Source organism: Chlorocebus sabaeus, chromosome 21, assembly GCF_047675955.1.
Source record: "Chlorocebus sabaeus isolate Y175 chromosome 21, mChlSab1.0.hap1, whole genome shotgun sequence".
In the NCBI taxonomy this organism is placed as follows: domain Eukaryota; kingdom Metazoa; phylum Chordata; class Mammalia; order Primates; family Cercopithecidae; genus Chlorocebus; species Chlorocebus sabaeus.
The window spans coordinates 26,882,600-26,904,778 of NC_132924.1; the positions used below are offsets into that span (position 1 = coordinate 26,882,600).

The 22,179-nt window shown below is 40.4% G+C and overlaps 1 protein-coding gene across 1 annotated transcript in view; it reads right to left on the bottom strand.

The window, feature by feature from the left end:
• Positions 1–22,179, bottom strand: part of NPSR1 (neuropeptide S receptor 1) — a 234,422-nt gene that overhangs the window by 24,201 nt on the left and 188,042 nt on the right. Inside the window, exons 7-8 of the mRNA XM_073008644.1 lie at positions 15,604–15,690; positions 11,906–12,086 (exon numbers count right to left, since the gene is read on the bottom strand). Of these exons, the coding sequence (XP_072864745.1) occupies positions 11,906–12,086; positions 15,604–15,690 (268 nt within the window). The remainder of the gene's footprint in view (positions 1–11,905; positions 12,087–15,603; positions 15,691–22,179) is intronic.

The window sequence follows — 22,179 nt, forward strand, 5'->3', positions numbered from 1 at the left end:
AAAACAATGTCACTTTTCTCACTAAATTTTGTTGAAAATAGTTATTTTCATGTAAGATATTTATGTTAATATAATGAGTTTATTATTTGTAAATGATTTATAAACAAATATTTTTTCAGTTTTAATTTTTAACACGATTGGATTGTAAATATCAATGCATGCAATACACATAAACAATCATAAAGGAATTGTTTGGTCTTTGTGAGGCCAAAATATTTAAGAATGGCTGCTCTAGAGTGCTTTGATAAGGTATCACATCAGCATGTTGGTGTAGCCCTCAAAACACCTCCGCAGAGGTGTCCTTCCTTGTTCTAAGACATCACATCAAACACATGGCCATATTTCCCAACTTGGCTCTCATTTGGGTATTTATATGCATGCATAACTATGTTAAAGTCTATCTTCATGTGAAAAAAATGCATTTAATATCTAGTGGAAAGAGGAAGAATTAGAGATGTCTTGAGTTTACCAGCAGATATCTAGATGGTTAGAAGTGATAAAGTTGGACTCTTAGGAGATAACATTCGTGTTCCAGTTGGACCAGGGGAAACCACTTAGATGTAAGCAGAGGAGGCCTACACAGTTCCTGGCCGTGAGGTACTTGAACTCTGACCCCTTGGGATGCTCCTAAGTACGAGCCCATTGAAGAGCTGCACCAGAGCCACCTGGATGAATCACCTGGGTGAGCTGCTATAAATACAGATTTCCATGTTCTACCCATAACCCAGTAAGTCAGAATCTCTGGGGTTGGGGGTTCAGAAATCTGGATAAAAAAAAATTCCTTGAGTGATTCATGATGCAGCCAGGTTTGAGAACATTAGATCGGCCTACTTAAAGTCTGTCAGATAGTTACAATGATGTTTGAGTTACACTGTTTGCCCCAAATAGCTCTTCCAGTTGCCTACCATGGGCCCAAAGTACCAAGCTTTGGTGATTAGTTCTTTGGGGTTAGGGCAGCAGTATCTCCAGTGTTTCCTATATAGAGGATGAATCCTTTCCTGAGGAATGCTGTGTTCAGCTGTGTTCTGGGGCTAACATCACCGCATAGTGGGGTATCATACACTTGAGATCTCCACCTTGGGGGACAAGGAAGGGCAGAAAGAATGAGGACAAGCAGGAGGAGACTCTTTGGATGCATATTGAAGTGGGAAACCAGGAGCAAAAGCTTAAGGATTCCAGGTCCCCTCGCCAGGCAAGAAGAGAACAGAAGATGGATATTGATTTTTTCTGAAGTGACTCACAAGGCTCTGCAGAGGAGCCAAGTCATTTCTGCAGACTTTGAAAAATATTGGCATCAATATTCCTGCTGTCACTGGATGCTAATGATAGATGATGACTCTGAACACAGAGAAAGATCTTTCAGCCATCTCTGCTGTTTTCTGTATGTAACTGAGACCCAGTTGATCACCTCCGTTTCTAGTCTGGCTCCCTTCTCTGCATTGCTTCCAAAATAAAGTGAACACCCTTGAACCTGCCACCTAGAGCAAAAAAGAGACTCTGACATCGCCTCTCTGTACATCTTCTCCCTCTCCCTGCAAATGTGTTTCAGTCTGGACTCTTACAAAAAGTGATTCCCTGCTTTGTTTTAGAGTTTTATCATTGATAGGGTTTGGCTCTGTGTCCCCACCCAAATCTCATCTTGTAGCTCCCATAATTCCCACATGTTGTGGAAGGGACCCAGTGGGAGATGACTGAATCACGGGGACAGGTCTTTCCTGTGCTGTTCTCGTGATACTGAATGGGTCTCACAAGATCTTATGGTTTTAAAAATGGGAGTTTCTCTGCGCAAGCTTGCTCTTTGCGTGCTACCATCCACATAAGATGTGACTTGCTCCTCCTTGCCTTCTGCCATGATTGTGAAAACTCCCCAGCCATGTGGAACTATAAGTCCAATAAACCTCTTTCTTTTGTAAATTGCCCAGTCTTTGGTATGTCTTTATCAGCAGTGTGAAAAATGGACTAATACAATTACCTATGTGTGCACTGCCAAATATGATCATTTAATTTTGGCTAGTTTTGAATTTCATGTAAATGAGATCATATGGTATCTTTGGTGTCTCTGTCTTTGACCTTTATATTATGTTTTTAAAGGCTTTTTTATGTTACTGCAAGTATATGCAGTTTCTTCATTTTTTTTGGTTGCTGTAAAGTATTCCATTGTGTGAAATATACCATAATTTATTTATCTATTCTACTGCTAATGGGTATATGTTTTGCCTTCAATTTGAGGCTCTTGTAATTAGTGCTATTATGAATATTTTTTCATATCTATTATGGTGCACATAATTCACACTTCTGAAGTGTGTGTACTCAGTGTGGAATTTCAAAGTCATAGGAAACACAAATCCTTAGTTTTACTAGTTTAAGGCATGTAACTTTCCAGAGTAGTTGTACTAATTATTCTCCAGTCCACATCAGATAAGCATTTCTGATGCTCTACATCCTCACCAACATTTGATATTGTCAAAGGTTTTAAGTTATGCCAATATGCATGCTCATATATCATGGTGATTTAATTTACTTTTCCTTGCTTTTTAATGAGATTAAGCACCTTTTCATATGTTTGTTGTCCATATTTGAATAACCTCTTTTCTGAAGTTAATTCTTGCTCACTTTTCTATGTCTTCTATTGTCTTTTAAAATCTTTTTCTTACTGATTTGCAGTTTTTATGCATTACAAATACTAGATATTGGTCAGTTATATATTTTGCAAATGTCATTTTCCATTCTATAGCTTGTCTTTTCACATTTTTCATATTCTTTGATGAACAGAAATTTCTAGTTTTAGGTAATTAAATATATCAATATTTTCCTTCATGAGTACAGTGTTTTATGTTCTGTTTAAGAGCTCTTTCCCTCCCCTGAAATCTTTAAGGCTATTCCCTCATATTACTTTTTCAATGTTGTATTGTCTTGTGAATTTAGATCTATAATCCACCTGGAACCAATTTTACATATAATCCAGTAGGTTTTCATTTAAAATTTATCCCACATAAATGTCTAGTTTTTTATATAATTGAAAAGAACACACTTTCCTTACTGCTTTGCAATGTTACCTCTGAAACAAATCAAGTTTACCTATATGTGGGCATCTTCCCCTGAACTCCTTTTCTATTCCATTTGCTAAGCTGTCTACTTTAGCGCCCATACCACAGCTTTCATTAGTATTCTTTCATGATAAGTTTGATATGTGGTCAGTCAGGCTGTTCCACTTTTTTCCTTTTGAGTCAACAGTGTCGTGACTATTCTTGGCCCTTTGCATTTCTGTATAAATTTTAGAGACAGCTTATCAAGTTCGACCAAATTCCTCTTGGGGCTTTGGCATTCTACTGAATCTTCAGAGATCAATTTGAAAATTGATCATCTTAGGATATTCAGTTTCCAAACAATAGTCATGATATAGTTCTGCATTTCATTAGTTTTTAGAATATATCTCAATAGTATTATAATTTCTCCACAGAGATTTACATACCTTTTATAAATTTACTACTACAAATTTCACTTTTTAAGGCTATTGTAAATAACGAATGCAGGAGCTCATGGAACTTTACCCTAAAATATGGCTTCATGGTATTGTAATGAGTATTTTGAATTAAAGGCCTTTAGAGATCAGCAGATGCTAAAAGAGATTTCCCCCCCATCTACATAAAGACTGGTTCTTTTACCAGGGAAACTGTTCTCTTACCAGGGAGAACAATTGCTTCTCCTCTCCCTCCTGCCTCTCAATCCTGAAGTTTCCTTATCTGCCTAATTCTAAACTTACCAAAGAAGAAAACAGTGACTTCCGGTCCCTTTCCTGAGTTTTCATTAACTGAACCATTTCACAAGAAGGAAGACTAAAGTCTATCAACAAACCTGGGCAGCCTTTTGTCACAAGCAAAAGTCTGCTCTGTGAGTCCAACAGACTCTGTCCTGGACCATTGCTTTCTTCAAGCCCAGCAAATTCCTAAAAATCATTTATTATTCCCCTGAAATCATCCACACTTCCCCATCTCTCTTTCCCCTAAGAAGAAGGCTCTATAAGCATCTGTACCCATTGAAGTATTGGTCAATTACTCTGATTTTCCCTGAGTGCATAGGAGTAATTAATTTGTAGGCTTTTCATCTTATTTATCTGCCTTTTTATGACTTGATTTTTCAGTGAATCCTCCAAGGGCAAAAAGGAAGCTTTCCCTTCATTGCTACAAAACTTTAAAAATTAAATTTTTTATTTATTGCTGCCACATGGAAATATTGATTTTTGTATCCTGCAGCCTTATTAAACTTTTTGATTTATTCGAATAATTTATCTGTATATTATTTTGGATATTCAGCTATATATTTATATCTATAATGTCAGTTTTTATTATTCATTTGGAATCCATATACCTTTTATCTTGTTTTTTTTTTTTTTTTTTTTTTTTTTTTCTTGTTTTACTGCATTGGCTAGGATCTCTTACAATGTTGAATAGAAGTGATGATGCTGGCATTCTTCACTCATTCTTTATTTCAAAAGGAACATCTTCAAAGCTTCACCATTAAGTATAGGTTTCCTGTAGCTTTCTTGCAGATAAACTTGAAGGTTTAAGAAATTCTCTTCTATCCCAAGTTTGTGAAAATCTTTTATCATAATTAGAGGTCAAAAAATTTTATCAAACATTTTTTTCTGCATCCATTGAGTTAATAAATTGTTTTATCCTGTAATCTATTAATGTAATGAGTTGAGTGATTTTCTAATGGTAAGCCAACACTGCATTCCTGGAATGAAACGAGTTTTGTCATATATATTAGCCTTGTTATGTTTTGTTGCACTTGATTGGTAATTTTTGTTTTTGGAATTTTTGCATGTATTTTTATGGCAAAATTGACTTGCAATTTTTTTCTTGTAATGCCTTTGTAGTGTTTGGTATTGAGGTTTCTTTAGCCTCATAAATAATCTGAAAAGTCACACTTTTTCTATTTTACTGAAGACTATAAAATTGGTGTTGCTTTGTCCTTAAATTTTGGTAGAGCTCACCAATGAAGACATTCTCTTTCTTTAGCAGTTATGCTACTATTCTGATTTTGTTTCTTCTTGGGTCAATTACATGTTTTCCCATTTATGTATATTTTCAATTTGTTTTGACATAAACTTGATTGTAATATCCTTTTATTATCTTTTGATTGACTCCAGGATCTATAGTGATATCCTTTAAAAAATAATGTTTATTTGTGCCTTCTCTCTTTTTCTTCCTTTGATCAGTCTCACCAGAGGTTTATTAATTTAATTTTTTTCAAGAACAAAATTTGATCTTTGTTGAGGCTTTTTATTATGTTTGTTTCTAACTTCATTAATTTTACTCCTATTCTTATTATTTTATTCTTTCTACTTCCCTTGAGTTTAATTTGGTAAATTTTTCTAACTTCATAAGATAGATAATTTGTTTATTGATTTTTAATCCTTCTCTTTTTTCTTTAAGTATTGTTTTACTTGTATCCCATACATTTAATACATAATACTTTCATTAGCATTCAGTACAATTGTTTTCTAGTTTTCATAAACTTTCCTCTTTGGCAATAAGTTATTCAGAAATGTATTTCCTCATTTCCAAACCTATCAGAATTTTCTAGTTAACCTCTTACTCTTGAGTTCTAGCATAATTACAGCGTGATCAGAAAAACCAGACTATATGAATTCAATCTCGTGGAAATGTTGAAGCTTGTTTTATGACCTGGCGTGTGGTCAACTTTGGTAACTGCTTCATATGTGTTTGAAAAAAATGTCTATTTGGGGGTGGTAAGGTAAAGTGCTCTACCTGTGTTATTCATGTTGTTCAAATTATTCAGATCATTCCTGATTTTTGTCTGCTTTAATTACTGGCATTAAGTGTGATAAAATTCCCTATTATGGTTGTGAATTTTTCTATTTATTTTATAGTTCTGACAACTTTTAAAAGTGTATATTTTGAGGCCATGTTTTTAAATGCATGGAAATTTAGAATTATTACTTCATCTTATTAAACTAAAATGTTTATCATTACGAAGTATCCCTGTTTAATTCTACTAATACTTTTTTTGCCTTAAAGTGCATTTAGTCTTTATTAATATAGCCTTACCAGCTTTCTTTTAGCTACAGTTTCCACGGAATACCTGGATCCATTCTTTGATTTTCAAACTTTCTGTATCCTTGTGTTTTAGGCATGCCTTTTGTAAACAACTGACAGTTATTTAGTTTTTTAAAAATCAGTCTGACAGTCTTTGATGATTAACTGGGGCATTTAATCTCTTTGCACTTACAATCACTAGTAAGTTTGGGTAAAAAAAATCCACCATCTTCCTATGTGTTTTCTGTTTATCCTAGCTGTTTTATGTCCCTGTTTCTCTCTTTTCTTGCTTTCTTTAAAATTATTTGAGTAACTTGTCACTCAGCTTTCCTTCTTTTTTAGTCTGAAAGATTATATGTTTGCATTTCTATTATTTTAGTGATGACCCTGAAATTGTAACATGCATTCTTGGCGCATCAATGACTAATCTTAATCCACATTTTGCATGCAAGATAATTTAAGGAACTTGAAACTATTTAACTATGTTTAGTTGCCTCTCGATTTCTATGCTATGCTGTTGTTGTGTGTAAGAATATTTTTTACTCAGGCGGAGTTTCCCTCTGGTTGCCCAGGCCAGAGTGCAATGGTACGATCTTGGCTCACTGCAACCTCCTCCGCCTGGGTTTAAGTGATTCTCCTGCCTCAGCCTCCCAAGTAGCTGAGATTACAGGCGGCCCGCCACCAGACCCGGCTAATTTTTGTTTTTTTAGTAGAGACAGGGTTTCACCACATTGGCCAGGCTGATCTCGAACTCCTGACCTTAGGTGATCCACCCTCCTTGGCCTCCCAAGTGCTGGGATTACAGGCATGAGCCACCATGCCCAGCTGTGTAAAAATATTAATATTGAGTCACCTCCTTGGAACAGCTTTGGAGTCTCTGAGCAATCTGAAAACCATGAGACCAGATGATATAAGACTCCATCCACTTTAACATTCTGTAAGCCTGGAATTGCGCTTTTAAAATGTTAACTGGACCAGCCCTGTTGTGGATAATGTATTCTTAAAATGCAATTGCAGAGAAATGACACATGGGTTTTTCATGTTTCCAAAAACACAGAGATTGGCACCTAAACAGTTACAGCCGTTTCCCTTCAATTAAATGCAATTGGAAAGCTTCAGGGAACACTAGTCGATCTGCATATAAGATGAGGTATGTTCAAATGATGATGAAAAAATTGGAGTTAGCAGCAGGTCTGTAGCTCACCTAAGACAATTCTAGAAGAGTAGAATCACTTTATTTCCTGTTAAATGTATTTTTGTTTTACCTTTTTTCTCTCAGACTCAGGCTTGTGGCCTTTTCTAACTGACACTGTGAATGCAGTTGGAAGAGGCAAGGTCATTTCTGTATATGAGTATACAGAATTTTCTAAATGAAGCTAGGAAGTTTCAGCTGTGTGTTGGGCTGATTTAAAAGGGACACTTTTTTTCTCCTGATTATCCACAAATGAAAGTCATTAAAAAGGTGTTATCATTTTCTGGGGAAAAAGGTGGGAGATGTTCCTTAGTGAAAGTAAACTTCAACTAAATTATGTTCCACATGCACCCTGCAAGTAGAGAAGTTTTTACCATTCATGTTTAATTTAGTTCAGTAAAGTGGAGACACTTATTTTCTATAGTATGGCTGAATATAGTAAGCACACCTACTCCTGCTCTCCTAAATTTTCTCCTGTCCCTGATGCCATGCAATAATGTAACCATAGACTTTTCCACATCTTGGTGCAGGAAGTAAGCACCTTTATTTTAGGTATCATCCTGATGGCTTCTCTGATTCCACATGGGCATCAAAGGCCACAAACAGTAACGTCACAGCACTAAGCTTCTAATTTTCTCCAAGAGCTCAAACTGCATTTCTCAGTTGGGAAATGATATTTCTCTGCATTCATAGTGATAGATAGGGAAGTCACACCTCTAAAGGGCAAATGACTCAGCATTAAGTCACTGAGTCATTGGTCCCCTGGGGAAAGAATTCTAGAAGCTCTCACTGTCTGGACACAATCTCAGAGCCTGTGTCTGGAAGAACCACCAAGATCCTCTGCTCCAGCTTGATTTTGTCCCCATCTTGCAGATGAGACCGTTGATGCCCAGACAAATCATGTTAAATGATTTGTTCAAGGTCACAAGACTATTAATTACCAGTATTTTCTTTCTTTTTCTTTTTTCTTTCTTTTTTTTTTTTATGGAATCTCATTCTGTCGCCCAGGTTGGAGTGCAGTGACATGATCTCGGCTCACTGCAAGCTCCGCCTCCTGGGTTCACGCCATTCTCCTGCCTCAGCCTCCCAAGTAGCTGGGACTACAGGCACCCGCCACCATGCCTGGCTAATTTTTGATTTGTATTTTTAATAGAGACAGGGTTTCACCCTGTGTTAGCCAAGATGGTCTCCATCTCCTGACCTCGTAATCTGCCTACCACAGCCTCCCAAAGTGCTGGGATTACAGACGTGCGCCACCACACCTGGCCAATTACCAGTTACATCATGTTTCCCCAAGCTCAGCAAATACATCTGGAAATGACAATTCCAGAATCCATACCAATATAAAGCAAGTTTCATTTAAATGGTAGATTATCCTGCAGCAACCTGTACACTTATCTTACTGATCTCCAGTCTTCTCAGGAAATGAGAGAGACAGCATCACAACAACTACAAAACCATGTTCACAGTTTCTACAGATCACAACGCCCCTCACTCCACTCTCTCCTTCACTTTGAGACCTTACTGATGGATGAGGTAGGCACGTAATGTATTTTGCAGACCAGACTTGACAAAGATTGAAAGCTTCTGTCAAGAGAACCTGGTCCTCCTGTTTTGCCATGTAGGACATCTGCCAGATTTTGCTCTGTTAATTGGCTGCTGTGCAGGCAGCTATTTTAGCAACAGTTCCGTGGGTCTTCTGTGGCACATCTTGATTTAAAGTGAAATGTTAAAAAGCATTTCTCAGCTGCTCAAAGCTTCCACGGTTGCTCAAGTTTAGCTGATTGGACAGAGAGGGAGACAGCCTTCAAAACTGTTGTGTAGAAATAAAACTATTCAGGCTCCTCAAATTCAGAGAAAAAATCTCAGAGAGATAGTGAGTGAGGAGTCTGATTTCCTCTTAAAGAGGTACTTTCCTTAAGGTCAGATCGAATTGAAAAGATAGTTTATGGAAAAAAAAAAAAAAAACCCATATGACCTTAAAGACGCAGACTTGGAGTTGACACCATAATGAGGAATGGAGTGCTATTAAAATATACTGAACAATTTAATGACTCCACTAGCAGTATGCCAAAAAAAAAAAAAAAAAACCGATTTCAGCTCTGAATAACTCGGGGAAGGAGGATTTTGCCAAGGAGATTTTAATGTCAAGAATATATGTGAAGCTAAAATAAGGTGCTCACGTGCATCCCAGAGCCGTGGGTGGGATGTATATATGATCAAATGAAATTATTTCACTTCCACTTGTGGAAAAATCTGATAGGAGAAATTGACTAGAAAACATTTAGTCATATTTCACTTGGATTATTCTCATAAGTACCAAACTCCAGACCTGTCAAAATAAGTCCCACTAGCACTTCCCGGCCGAGGTGCTAGACAAAGGCTGCGACAGGGAAGAACGATAAAGAGCTTAGAGAAACATTAAGCTTGGAAACACCACAGGGACCTAGCTCCTAACCAAAGAGAGGGTTCAGGGATTTAAAAACAGGAAGACTTGTCCTTGAGGTGTGAGGAATGGAGCCCAGAGTGGCCCAAGTGTTAAATACAGAGTGAGAGGTCTTAGAAAACCTCAAGGGCGCGGTGGCTTATGCCTGTAATTCCAGCACTTTGGGAGGCTGAGGCGGGCAGATCACGAGGTCAGGAGATCAAGACCATCCTGGCTAATATGGTGAAAACCCATCTCTACTGAAAATACAAAAAATTAGCCAGGCGTGGTGGCGGGCGCCTATGGTCCCAGCTACTTGGGAGGCTGAGGCAGGGGAATGGGGTGAACCCGGGAGGTGGAGTTTGCAGTGAGCCGAGATCGTGCTACTGTATTGAAGCCTGGGTGACAGAGCAAGACTCCATTAAAAAAAAAGAAAGAAAAGAAAGAAAGAAAGAAAGAAAGAAAGAAAGAAAGCAAGCAAGCAAGCAAGCAAGCCTCAAGGACATGTGTGTTCTAGGGACCAGCTCTCAGAGGCTGGAAGTCAGGGGCCCATGGCTTTTTAGCACAACTTATTTTCTATCAGAAGCAGTATCCCTTCATTTCACCTTGTTCTGGAGGGCTAACAGTATTCCCTTTCCACAAATCATTTGTTGATGGAATAGGAGATGCACTTGGCTGCTGCCAGCACACCCATCTGCAAACCGAGGCTATCTGCAGAAGAGGTGCAAAGCACCAATGCCTGGAAATGAATTTGTTGGCATTTCAAGGACAAACACTTTCTTGGCTACAAGCACTGAACCTCCAATCCAAAACTGGGGAAAAAGTCTAGGCTTAATTAAGTCTTTTATTTTCTTCTTTGTAATGAGAATATTCATGTATAACCCAGCTACCTTTGTCCCCTCTGCTTGCCTGTCTACTCACCGGCTCCAAGCCAGGACCTTGGGCCACTGATGCCTGTGTTCACTGGGTTCAGGTGCTGGCCAGTGGGAAGGAGGGCTGGGAATGGTCGGGAAGGAAGGTGTTTCCTTCCTGGCTGGCATGAGTAACTGGGGAGTTCGTGTTGGCCAATACTTAACGCAGTGCATGCACTCATTAGAACATTTGTCTTGTGCATCTCCCAGGTGATGACGAGGGTGGGATGAAGTTGGCTCGGGTTTTATGCACATGCCCAAGCAGGTGACAGGGACCTGGGAGGGTTGATGGTGCTCAGCCTAGCACTGGCACTGTCCTAGGGTCTAGATGAATTCTGGCTTGGACAGAATCTGCATCTCATGCCTCTCGGTTCTCTCTCGGAACGTCATTCTGGAATCCTGTGATCTTCGCTCCCTGGAGAAAGTCAAAATAAAGCAGGGAGGGAAATAATTTGACCGAATGAAAAGGGAAGTAGACATGTTAAGATACAATAGTTATAAAAACTGTATTAAAGATCAGACAACTGTGCCAGGCACTTTACATGTAATACCCTGACCTTCCTTCTCCATGACTCACAGCTCTCCTTCTCACTGGTCAGCACCAGAGCCCAGAGGACAGAGACATCACAGGCCAATAGGTAGACACTGCTATTAGCCTCGTTTTACAGATGAAGAAGCTGAGGTTTATAGACGTTAAATAACTTGCCCAAGGTCACACATCACTACGAATAAGCAATGGCAAGATATAAACTTCACCGACTGGCATTAAGCCCAAGACTTAAATTGTTCTCCTCTTGTATCTCCTATGGAATTCTCCACCTACCCTCTGTGGCTTATGCAGGAAAACAACTGAAAAACAGCAGAAAAACAGAAGAATCACAATAACCGTGGGAGGGATTTAATTTCAGCTCTGCTAATTATTCATATAACCTCAATGATGTCATTAACCATGTAAGACTCACTTTGTTTATCTCTAAAATGGTAATAAGGCTCCATGTCCTGTTATTGCCATAGAACTGTATTGAAGCAATTCATGTGAAGATGCTTTGAACAAAAGCAAGGTCTTCTAGATGTGTCATGATTAAGGTGTTTTCTATACGAGGTGTTGTGGTATAGGAAAAAGCACATCAGCTGTGGCCTGGGCCAGGGTTTGAATCAGCCACGTTAGTGGGATCTTTCTGACTCTCAAGCCTCTCATCTATAAAAGGGGGATTCTGTAACCTGCTGGAGAGTTTAGACGTGAGAAACCCACGTGTTGACGAATCCCAGTGCAATGACCATCAGTGTATCTGACCCATGCAAGAGCTCCCCTTACCCGCAGGGGAAAGAGATGGAGCTGCTGAAGACACAGTAGATGAGGGGGTTGACAGCACTATTCAATGCTGGCAGGTTCTGAATGATCACAGAGGCATAGAAACGCTCCTGGGTGTCTGGAAGGAGGTTGAAATTGTCCAAAATGTCAAAGAGGAAGTATGGACTCCAACAGCAGATGAAGGCTGGGGGAGAAGAGAGCCATTAGCACCACAGCAGGTAACAGTTGAGGGGACTCTTTTGGTTGGTCCTGACTGGACTTTTACCTGGGAGGTTCTTTGGGACCTGGAATTTCTCAGAAATATTGGGGTTGCTGTTTAGAGGATTGATGTCACATTCACTTAAACACATACACACATACATATGGACACATCTTACAGACATGTTCCTAAAACTGAGCAAAGGTCGTAGAGCTTCTCTGTCCATAAAGAAGGGTCAAATTTCTACTGCTGTGGATTCTTTATAGAAACCCCAGGAACAAGTGACTATGGCCATACCATCTCATCCAACACAGGGATCAGGAAAAAATAGCAAAATACTTTGAAGACTCTCTAGGCAAAGACAGAACAGGAAGCATTTTGACCACATAGTGACTACTGGTTTTAGGTTATGTCAGGGAGAAGGGGTGATCACAATATTTTCTAAGCACACACCAGTTTAATGACAGTGTTCTCAATTTTCTCTTTCACCTCTAAGTTGGCCTCTCCAGAAAACACCCACCCTATACCCTTCTCTAAATCCATTGGCGTGTATGAGACCCCAATTTTGTTTGGCTCCAAATTCTCAAAAGAAATGGATGAAAGGTGGGGATTCAGAATGTGATGGCTAGTTTTGAGACTACTTGACTGGGCTGTGGAGTGCTCAGATGTTTGGTTAAACACTATTCTGGATACGTATGAAGACGTTTCTGGATGAGTGTAACATTTGAACTGGCAGAGTAAGAAAAGCAGATTGCCCTCCCCTGTTCATGGGCCGTGTCCAATCTGTTGAAGGCCTTAGTCATAGAAAAAGGTTGAGTAAAAGAAGATTCACTCTGTTTGCCTGTCTTCAAGCTAGGAAATTGGTCTTCTGCCTTCACACTTGGAATCAAACTGAAATGTACACCATCCACTCTCCTGATTTTCAGACCTTTGGGCTCAGACTTGGACTGGCACCTACACCGTTGGTTTTCCTGGGTCTCCAACTTCCAACTGCACAGCCTGGGAATTCTCAGCCTCAGTAATTACCTGGGCCAATCCCTTCTAATAAACCTGTCTCTCTCATTATCCTCTGGAGAGCACAGACTACGCCACAGAGCTAAACACTCATGAGTTGACTGGAAATACATACATCTCTCATTTTCTTGCCATAACTTCTCCACTCTCCTTCTCCCACTTTCTCATCTATAGACTTTTTTTCTCAGAGTAGAAGTTTGGCTCCCTTGGCTGTCTGCATGCAGGGACAAGCTTTCCGCCATAACTCTGTAATGTGGATTCTGTAACTTGTTGGGGAATTTTAGAATGATAAACTGACTCATGGTTCCCCTCTCGACCCCAGACCTTGGCAATGTATTAAAGCAGAGCAATTCAAACACAAAGCCCACTAAGTGTTCTGGATCCTGGTTAATTAACCCAAACACTGGCCCTGAACAGTATCTGGGGCACTAAGGGGGGCAAATGGCCTTGTGAGCTTGTGTGTCTGCATGTGTGTATATGTGGGGTTGGAGGATTCTGGTTGTCACAGGGATACCAGTTCTCTGGCATGGTACAGGCAGCCCAGCCAGCGAAGATTTGTATCTACTTTGAATGCCCATTCATGTAGAAGAGAAACTTCTGTATAGTTATCCCAGTCTAGAAACTTGACTTTGTTTTATACATAAACACAGATTAAATAAATATTGAAATTTGTAGAAATGCAATTCTGTTGTAAATGCAGGAAACATTACTTTGTTTAATTCAAAATTTTACAAGGATTTTTTCTTTTTGGCAGCTCAGAAAATCAAGTCACTGACAGCAATACTGCTTACATTTTTTTATGTCTCCATGAAAATACACCTGTATTGGTTTTCATTGTAGCTGTTATTATGTCAAAGTATAGGTGTGACTACTTCATTATTCTTCTAATGTAGCTGTGCTTATGTTTTTACACGTTAAAATTGGTATAAATTTTAATTAATTAACAAAAATAGTATTGTTTTATTTTAGATTATTTTCTTATTCCTCCTTTATATTATTTTTTGGCAATATATTAACGTTTTAATTATCATGGTAGGTAGTATAAGTAGGCATTTTATTTCAAGATAGGAAAGGGACATTACAAAGCGTTTGCTATAGAAAGGGCCCTTTTGGTCTGATAGGGCTGTTGACATTTGCTGACCCCCAGTAGGTGTCTCTGCGTGCTGACTGAAGGGATCCCACATGGCCTTGGTGTATGGCTGCTGATGACAAAGGGCTATGTTGGCTCTGCGACATACTTGTAAACATAACATTTTCCAACTCAACACCCAGGGAACGTGCATCTGTCGTTCTGACTATCTGAGAAGACAGAGGAGTCTTTTATCTGCTTCAGAAGCCTCTGACAAAGTTTTTGAGCCCCGGTGGGTTGTATATGTTTTATCCCAGTTCCGCCTGCAATGCTGTTTTGTGCCTACGTCCTGCTGGCTGAGTCATGCTGTGTGTGGTCTGTTTGGCATTTTGCAGTTGCATTTTAGAAAGGTGAGAAGACTGTTCTGGTGCTTTGACATGTAGCTAATGGGAGAGCTATGCTTCCTCGGAGCTTCCAAGAGCTGCCAGAGGGGCAAAGAGGGGATATGTAAGCTAAATAAAAAAGAAAATAGTACAAATCCCTTTCCTTCTTGCATATTTTCATTCATTCATTCATTCATTCATTCATTCATTCATTCAACAAATGTTAATTGAGCAGTGTGTAGGGGACCCTATTTTAAGTCTTCGTGATAACATAAGTAACACAAAAGCCAAAGTCATTGCCCTCATAGATTCACTACTCCAACAGGGGAGACAGACTATAAGAAAATCAGTCTATGTCCTATAGTGCCAGGCAGAACCAAGAACAAAAGTAAGACAGAGTAAAGACTAGAAAAAGGGTATTAAAAAGACTTGTCAAGGAGCCCTCAGGGAGGTGTCATTGTTGGGGAACAAATGAGGTTAGGAAGTAAGTCAGGTCACCCCCGGAGAGCAGAGTATTTCAGACAGGAAATAGTGCAAGGTGACTTTATGAGTCTTAAGAGTAGAGAGAAAGGAAAAGGAAAGGGCAGAAGACAGGAGGGTGGAAGGGCAGGTAAGGTGCCATAAGGGAGAAATTTGTAGTGAACCTAACGTTAAATATTCAGAAAAGGTGGAAAGCCACTTCTATCTTCTTTTTGCTTGTGAACTCCAACCCTGGGGAAGAGAGTGTCTTCAAGGAAGTGACTGAGTTAGCAGGTGATGTGAGCATCTGCTTCAGCTAGTTCCTAATCAGATTTTCTCCAAATTATTCAACCTATAGCCTTGGCAGGCAACTGTATTCATAAGGAGAGCGATTAGGAACCAAATGTGAGCCCTTGAAGGAACCATGAATGGGCTGATGAGTTTCACACATTCGTTTCCAATCAGACCAATGTAGAAGTGCCCGTTGGCAAATTCCTTTCTGCCACCAGGTTCCAGGAGCAAGCTTGCTTTTGGGATGTTCATACCACTTTACAGCTCAAGGAGGGACATAGCTTACCAAGAATGATGACGATGCTATACTTGATAGCCTTGATTTTTGCCTTCGAGATGAGTCCTCGGTTGTAGCTGCTGCACAGTTTCCCATCTGTAGATACAAGAGGGGGATAGTAAGATGAAGTGTTCAAGATGTGACAGTTTCTGTTTCTGCCAATAGGAACATTAAAGGTTAGACTCCAGTTTTCACTTATATCCTGTGCATTTATGCCCAGATGGCCCTCCTTGGAAATTTTTAGATTAAAGATGGTTCTGGGCTGGTTTCTGGAGAATGCTCAGTTTATACCTTAATATTACATGCAAATGGTATGGAATGCTCAGACTCTCTCAACAGACTTGGTCAGATGGTCTGAACAGCTGTAGCTGAAATTCGACCATGTGACCATGCAGGAATTGAGGTCTTCCCTGAGGAGCGCTACTCTCTGAGCCCTGGCTATGCTGAGACACCCATGCAACCACTTTAGCAACCTAGGCTAAATTTTAGAAAAAAGTTATTTTCTAAAATGATTGTCCCAGACAACTACATTTGTAAAAAAAGAAAAAAACAAAAAACAAAAACAAAAACAAAACAAAACAAAAAACACTCAAGAAAAGCTCAAAACAGGGGTATCAGAACTCTCAAAAACAGGAGCTTGGATATATATATATTTTTTTGTATGTGGCTGTTGTCTGATGGTGAACACTGAGGGGTGAATATAAGGATCCACTAGAATACAAGCTTGATGAGGACAGGGGCTTTGTTTTTTGCACTCCTGTAGCCTATACACATATTCAGTGACTAATACAAATATGTTGAATGAATCAATAACCACTTCTCACTAGTCAAGCAGTGGCAAAACAAAGTGATAGGATAGGCTAGGCAGGATCCAGCGCAATAGGCCTTGGTTAAAGGAGTGATTACCTATAAATTTGGGGATAAAAATGTCAGGCGTGCTGTCCCTTTCCTCATGCAAGAGTTTTTACTGTCAGGGCTTCCACCAGCCCATATGCCACCTTTGTGAAATTTTGGAAAAGGGGCCCTTTCTTTGATAAGCACAGGCCTGCCTAGGGCACACACTCAGTGAGGGAAATATGAAGAGGATGCCAGCCACACACACCTCTCAGCCAGGAGCCACCCAGTGAGGCTCAGTGGGCACAACCCTAGTGGTGGCCCTGGTCAGAGGCCCACTCAGGGTGTCCAAAAAGTCACCTGGAGTAGGACAGTTGTGCACTAGAAAGACAAACTGCTGTGCTCCATTGTCTTCACTGCACTGCCCAGCTCTCACATTCGAAATTTATTTTAATGCTCATGGAAACTAGTCAGATGTTTACCTTTGCAATATTCATTCAATCCCACCTCCAATCTGATCTAGCCCAACCCCCCAAGTATAGCACGTCTGCTAAGAGATAAGGACTGACTAGAAGGCCTGAAATATAGTACTTGTTCTCTAAGAATTTTCAATCCAGCATGAAAGATCACACACTCTCCATAAAACTGGTTGAGATGAGCGAGATGCTGCTATGGTTTGAATGACTCTGCCAAAACTCATGTGTAAATTTAATTGTCATTGTAATAGTATTGGGAGGTGGAGCCTTTGAGAGGTGATTAGGCCACTAGGGCTTGGCCCTCATGAATGAATTACTGCTATTATTGTTGAAGAGGGCTTCTGATGGGATGGATAAGTTTGGCTTAACTTTCTCTCTGTCTTGGGTGCTCACTTTCACCCTCTGTCTTCTGCCATGGGATGACCTTTGCCAGTTGCAAGTGCCCTGTTCTTGGATTTCCCAGCTTCTAGAACCATAAGCCAAATCAATCTCTTTTTAAATAAATTTCCCAGTCTGTGGTATTCTGTTATAGCAGCAGAAAATGGACTAAGACAGAAACCAACTGTGGACAGAGGAGAGACCCATCCTTCCACCACTGTGCTGGGGAGGCCGTGTGGGAGTTGCAGAGAGCATCAAGTGAACTCAAATGACATAAGAAGGATTCCAAGACAAAGGCGGGATGTGGCGTGGGATCAGGAGAGGTGGGAGGCAGAGAGTGAATATCCTCAGCCAAGACATGGAACAAGAAAACGTAGGATGCGTTTTAACCACAGTGAGTCATATTGCTTGGCTGTAACCTACAAATATGTGGGGTTTGAGAGTGGAGAAGAGAACTGAAGGCAAACTGGGGAGGCCTTGAATGTCTTTCTGAGGAGCTTGGGCTGAACTCCTGAGGCAGCCGCAGGCCACTGAAGTTTCTGAGTGGTTTTGCAGTGTGAACATTTACTCATTGCAGAGGACAAATGATTTTCAAGAGTAACAGGAATAGGGGCTCTTTAGGTACAAAGAAAAAATGCTCATTATAATTATTCATATTTCTTAAAGCATACCCTGTAAGGCACTCCTAAATACCATCAGGGTCTTCAGATTCTTCTGTGCATTTCATGGGACCACGAAACCTCAGCCTTGTAAGAAAGCAAATGCTTCAGAACATTTAGAGCAGTGATTCTCCGCTGGGGTGATCTTGCTTTACAGGGAACTTTTGGCAATGTCTGGACACATTTTTAATCATCACGATTGTGTGTGAATGTGTGCTACTGGCATCTAGTGGGCAGAGACCAGGAATGTTACTAAACATCCTTCAATGCACAGGGCAGCCCCCGCAACAAAGAATTATCCAGTCCAAAATGCCAAAGGTGTCAAAGGCGAGAAACCTTGATTTCCAGGATGGGATCTTGGGAAGGACACAGGCTTTAAGATCAGACTGGAATGGATCCTCCATCTCTACCAATTACTAAAACTGTGTAACCTTAGGCAAATTGTCTAAAGTTCCCGGCTTCAGTTCTCCCGTTTAAAACTTGAGGTGTAGAACACCTAATTGAGAGTTACTTTGAAGATTAACATAAAATAATATAACCAAGCCCCATGATGGAATGTCAGATGTCTTATCAGTTGAGATGAATGCAGTTTTATCAGTATTTCAGGTGGAAGGTGAGCCATCTTTATGGAAGTGAATAGAAGGTATTACTATATTTGATTGTCTATTATACAAGGTTGTTATCTGTGTAAGAATTATGTACAGCAGAAAATGATCCAGGTGAGATTATACCCATGGGGGGCAAGTAAAGAAGACAGCAGACCAAATTATATTCTTTCAAAGCATCCCCACTGACTGTTCCTAGGCAACAGCTGGCTCCTAAACAGTATGGCTCTGAAGACTAAGTTGGTCTTTCAGAAAAGTTTTCGAGAACGACATTTGTGCTCTGAAATCCCTTTAAAATGGAAACCCGCAGTGCTTTCCACGGGGCAACTGGGTGACAATATAATCAACTACCTGCCCAGAGATCAGAGAAAAGCATCTTTAATCTGACCATTCCAGGAAATGCAAAGCCTCTAGCTTCTAAAGATGGCCCTTCAGAGAGAGCTGAGCTACAAAATGCCGGTAATTCTCCTTTATTGGGAGATAAAAGGATTATTTCTACTCAGGCCTTGGCGCTGAGCTGCAGTGAAAAACAGTTAAATTCAGCTGTCATTGTGCATTAATAACTTGGGTAGCCTGAAGGTGGCAGGTCCATTCGATTTGGGACTGGAAGAAGCACACTGATGTGGACTGTTTTGGTTCCAGAGTACATCCCTAATGGGGGCACATGCTGAAAATTTAGTCTCCAAATGGCCATTTCTGGCTCCTCACCTTCCCAAGACCACAGGCCTCTTACAGAGCCACTGGGAACCCATTATTTATGCAGGCTGAGCACCTGAAGTGGGAGCAGTTGGCACCTTGGGATTTCAAATGGAAGCAGAATTGTTTCCTGGGAGGTGGTGGGGGGAATTCATCTTTGAACTTATAGTGAGTGCAGGTGATTTGTTTAGAAACAAGGAAGTCTAACTGGAAATATTTTAAAATAAATATGCTTCCTATATTAGAAACTTTGTGTATGTTAGGTTGATTTTTAAAAACTTCAAAGTTTTTTAGCAGTTTTTCCTGATTTCTAAAATTTTTAAAACTTGAAATTCATTTTCAACAGTAACATTCTCTTTACGTATTAGTAAATTATTAAAATTAGTAAATTATTACAGCTTCAATACCCCCCTGAAATCATCAGTTCAGTATTTTAAGCACATTAGGTCTCATCTGCCTAGCTGCAGGACTGCAGTCTATTTCTTCCCAGGGGGTTTTTGTCCCTCTAGTTTTTCTGAGAGACCCAGTGAGGTGTCTCAATGTTCCAGGATCCACCTGGGCCACCACCTGTGCCTCTATGGTGACACTATCTGGATCCTGCTTTCTAAGCTCGCTGCAGCTGCCCTGGGTTGCCCCAGGTCACTTCACCCAGACCTCCTCTTTGCAAGGACTGCCTCTTGAGGGGCTCCCGCTGGGCACCAGATGCTTCCACAGCCACAGTCACTTCAAAGCAACGTTGTGAGTCCTCTTCATTATTGCTCTTGACCCTGGGCAGTTGCTTTGCTCTTCTGCTCCCCTCTCAGGGCCTCAGTTCTGTTCCTGGGCTGTGGGTTTTTCAGCACCACTGCTCTTCCCTGGGATACCTACTGTCCAAGTTCTTCTGCCAGGAAGCAAGGGAATGGCCTCTCTCCTCTGTGCTGTGCTATTCCAGGGGCCTGCAGCAGACTCACTTGAACTCCCAAGAGTTTCAGCTTCTTTAGCCCTCCACACAGCGTTTTCCTCCCTAGATGCCGACAAGTGGCTAGAGTGGTTAGGTGGGAATGTTCTTCTGTGACCCAGAACTTACATTTCCCTTTGACCTTAAGACACTCATTGTGTCTGACTCCATATTCTCCAGAATGTTTTCACATTCAAGGATCTTATTGTCCCTTTCTAGTCATCTGAGGTACTCCCTCTCTCCCCATTAGCTGGACATGTCTGCATATATCTGAACCTTCAAGTAGGAAAGCATTTTGAGTTCCTTTTCAGGAGGTTTTTAGCCTAGAGCCAACCATAAATTGTAGCTAGATATGAGAAGATTTCACTAACCCACCAGATAGCCCTTTCTGTACCTCAGCACCTCAGCTCAGGCAGAAGCAGGAGCCCTGACAGCCTAAAATAATTATGCAAAGACAGATGAGCTGTTCACCAAACCCATTCCTGTTTCCTCAGGGCACACAACTAGACTACAATTCCCAGCTTGCCTTCCAGCAGTGTGTAGTCATGTGACTAAGATCTGCCTAAGGGATGCTGGGAAAAGTCAATGTCTACCATCCCCAAACCTGGCTCAGATACCTCTCCTGAGCAGTCTTCCACTCTCTCTCTTCCCCCGCCCCTGCCTGCTGGAGGGAGGTGCTGAGGGGTACCTTAGCAGCCGTTTGTTAAGTGTGGCAGAATCTCCACCTTCTTGAATTTCTGAACGACTGTGTGGAACAATGCCTTTCCCTCTGGTCTTTATTGCCAACTGGATTTTAATTAAGACATAAACTTCTATGTGGTTAAGGCTACTGATATTTTGGGTTACACAGCTGCTAGTGTTTCTCTTACTAAAGTAGAGATTGGTACCTCATATGCAGTGCTGTCTTAATGAAAACCTGAAACATGTGGCATTGGATTCGTGGGCAGGTAGCAGGTGGCAAGGAAACTGAGGTTTCCATTTGTCTATTGTGCCAACACTGCACTCTGACTTTATAATGCTTTCAATATTTGGTAAACCAAACTTTCTCTACCTTGTTTTGCATCTCTAGGAATGTCTAGGCTACTCGTGGCTCTTGAATTTTCCATGTCTATTTTAAAATAGGCTTGTGAAGCTCAATAAGATGTTTCAATTCAGTTTTGTTTGGAACTTTATTAACTTGTAGATCAGCTGGGGAGATTCAACATCTTTATGATATTGAACCTTACTATCCACGAACATGTCATAATCGTCATTTATTTGTATCTTTATGTTTTTCCGGCACATCTTTTATCAAATGTAGTTAATTGTAGAGAAGTCATTTTATTCACAGTTACTGATGAAGAAGCTGATATGGACAGCAGTTAACAGGCTTCTCTTAAATTTTTTAAGATAGAAAGTGAATAGGACTGTAACCCAATTCCTAATCTGTAGCTTTTTTCCTTCACTCTAGTGTGCCTCATTTAATTAAAAACATGGAATTTGGATATAGCATGGATCATATCTGCCAAGCCATGAAAGCTAGACATAGTTATAATGAGAAATTTGTCTGTTCAGTGGGTACACCTGCCCAATCTCCTGCTCCCATGCAGTAGTAAATGTTCTAGTTTGCACAAGTAAATCCTCCCGGACATCAATAATATGCTCATTTATGAAAGATAACATACAGGATTTGAAACCCCGTCTCCTCTGCGTCTTGCCATCCACGCTTGTTTATGGGAAGGTCTTTAGATAATTTATGATACAGTTCTTTTTCTTTTCCTTTCTGTCAGCGTTTGACTGGGAGAAAATAGACATATTTGTCAGCAAGAAGAGTGGTTCTCGCACTAAGGATGGCTTGAGTTTTTCAGCCAGTGTTTACAAAGTGAGCTTCTGTTCACACTAATCATGGCTAATGTCCCCTCGTTGATGAGCAATAATCCTGGCATGCGGACCCAGCTGGAGATTCCATTTACCTGCCAACTCCAGAGCTGCTTGGCTGTAATGACAGATGGGAAATCAAC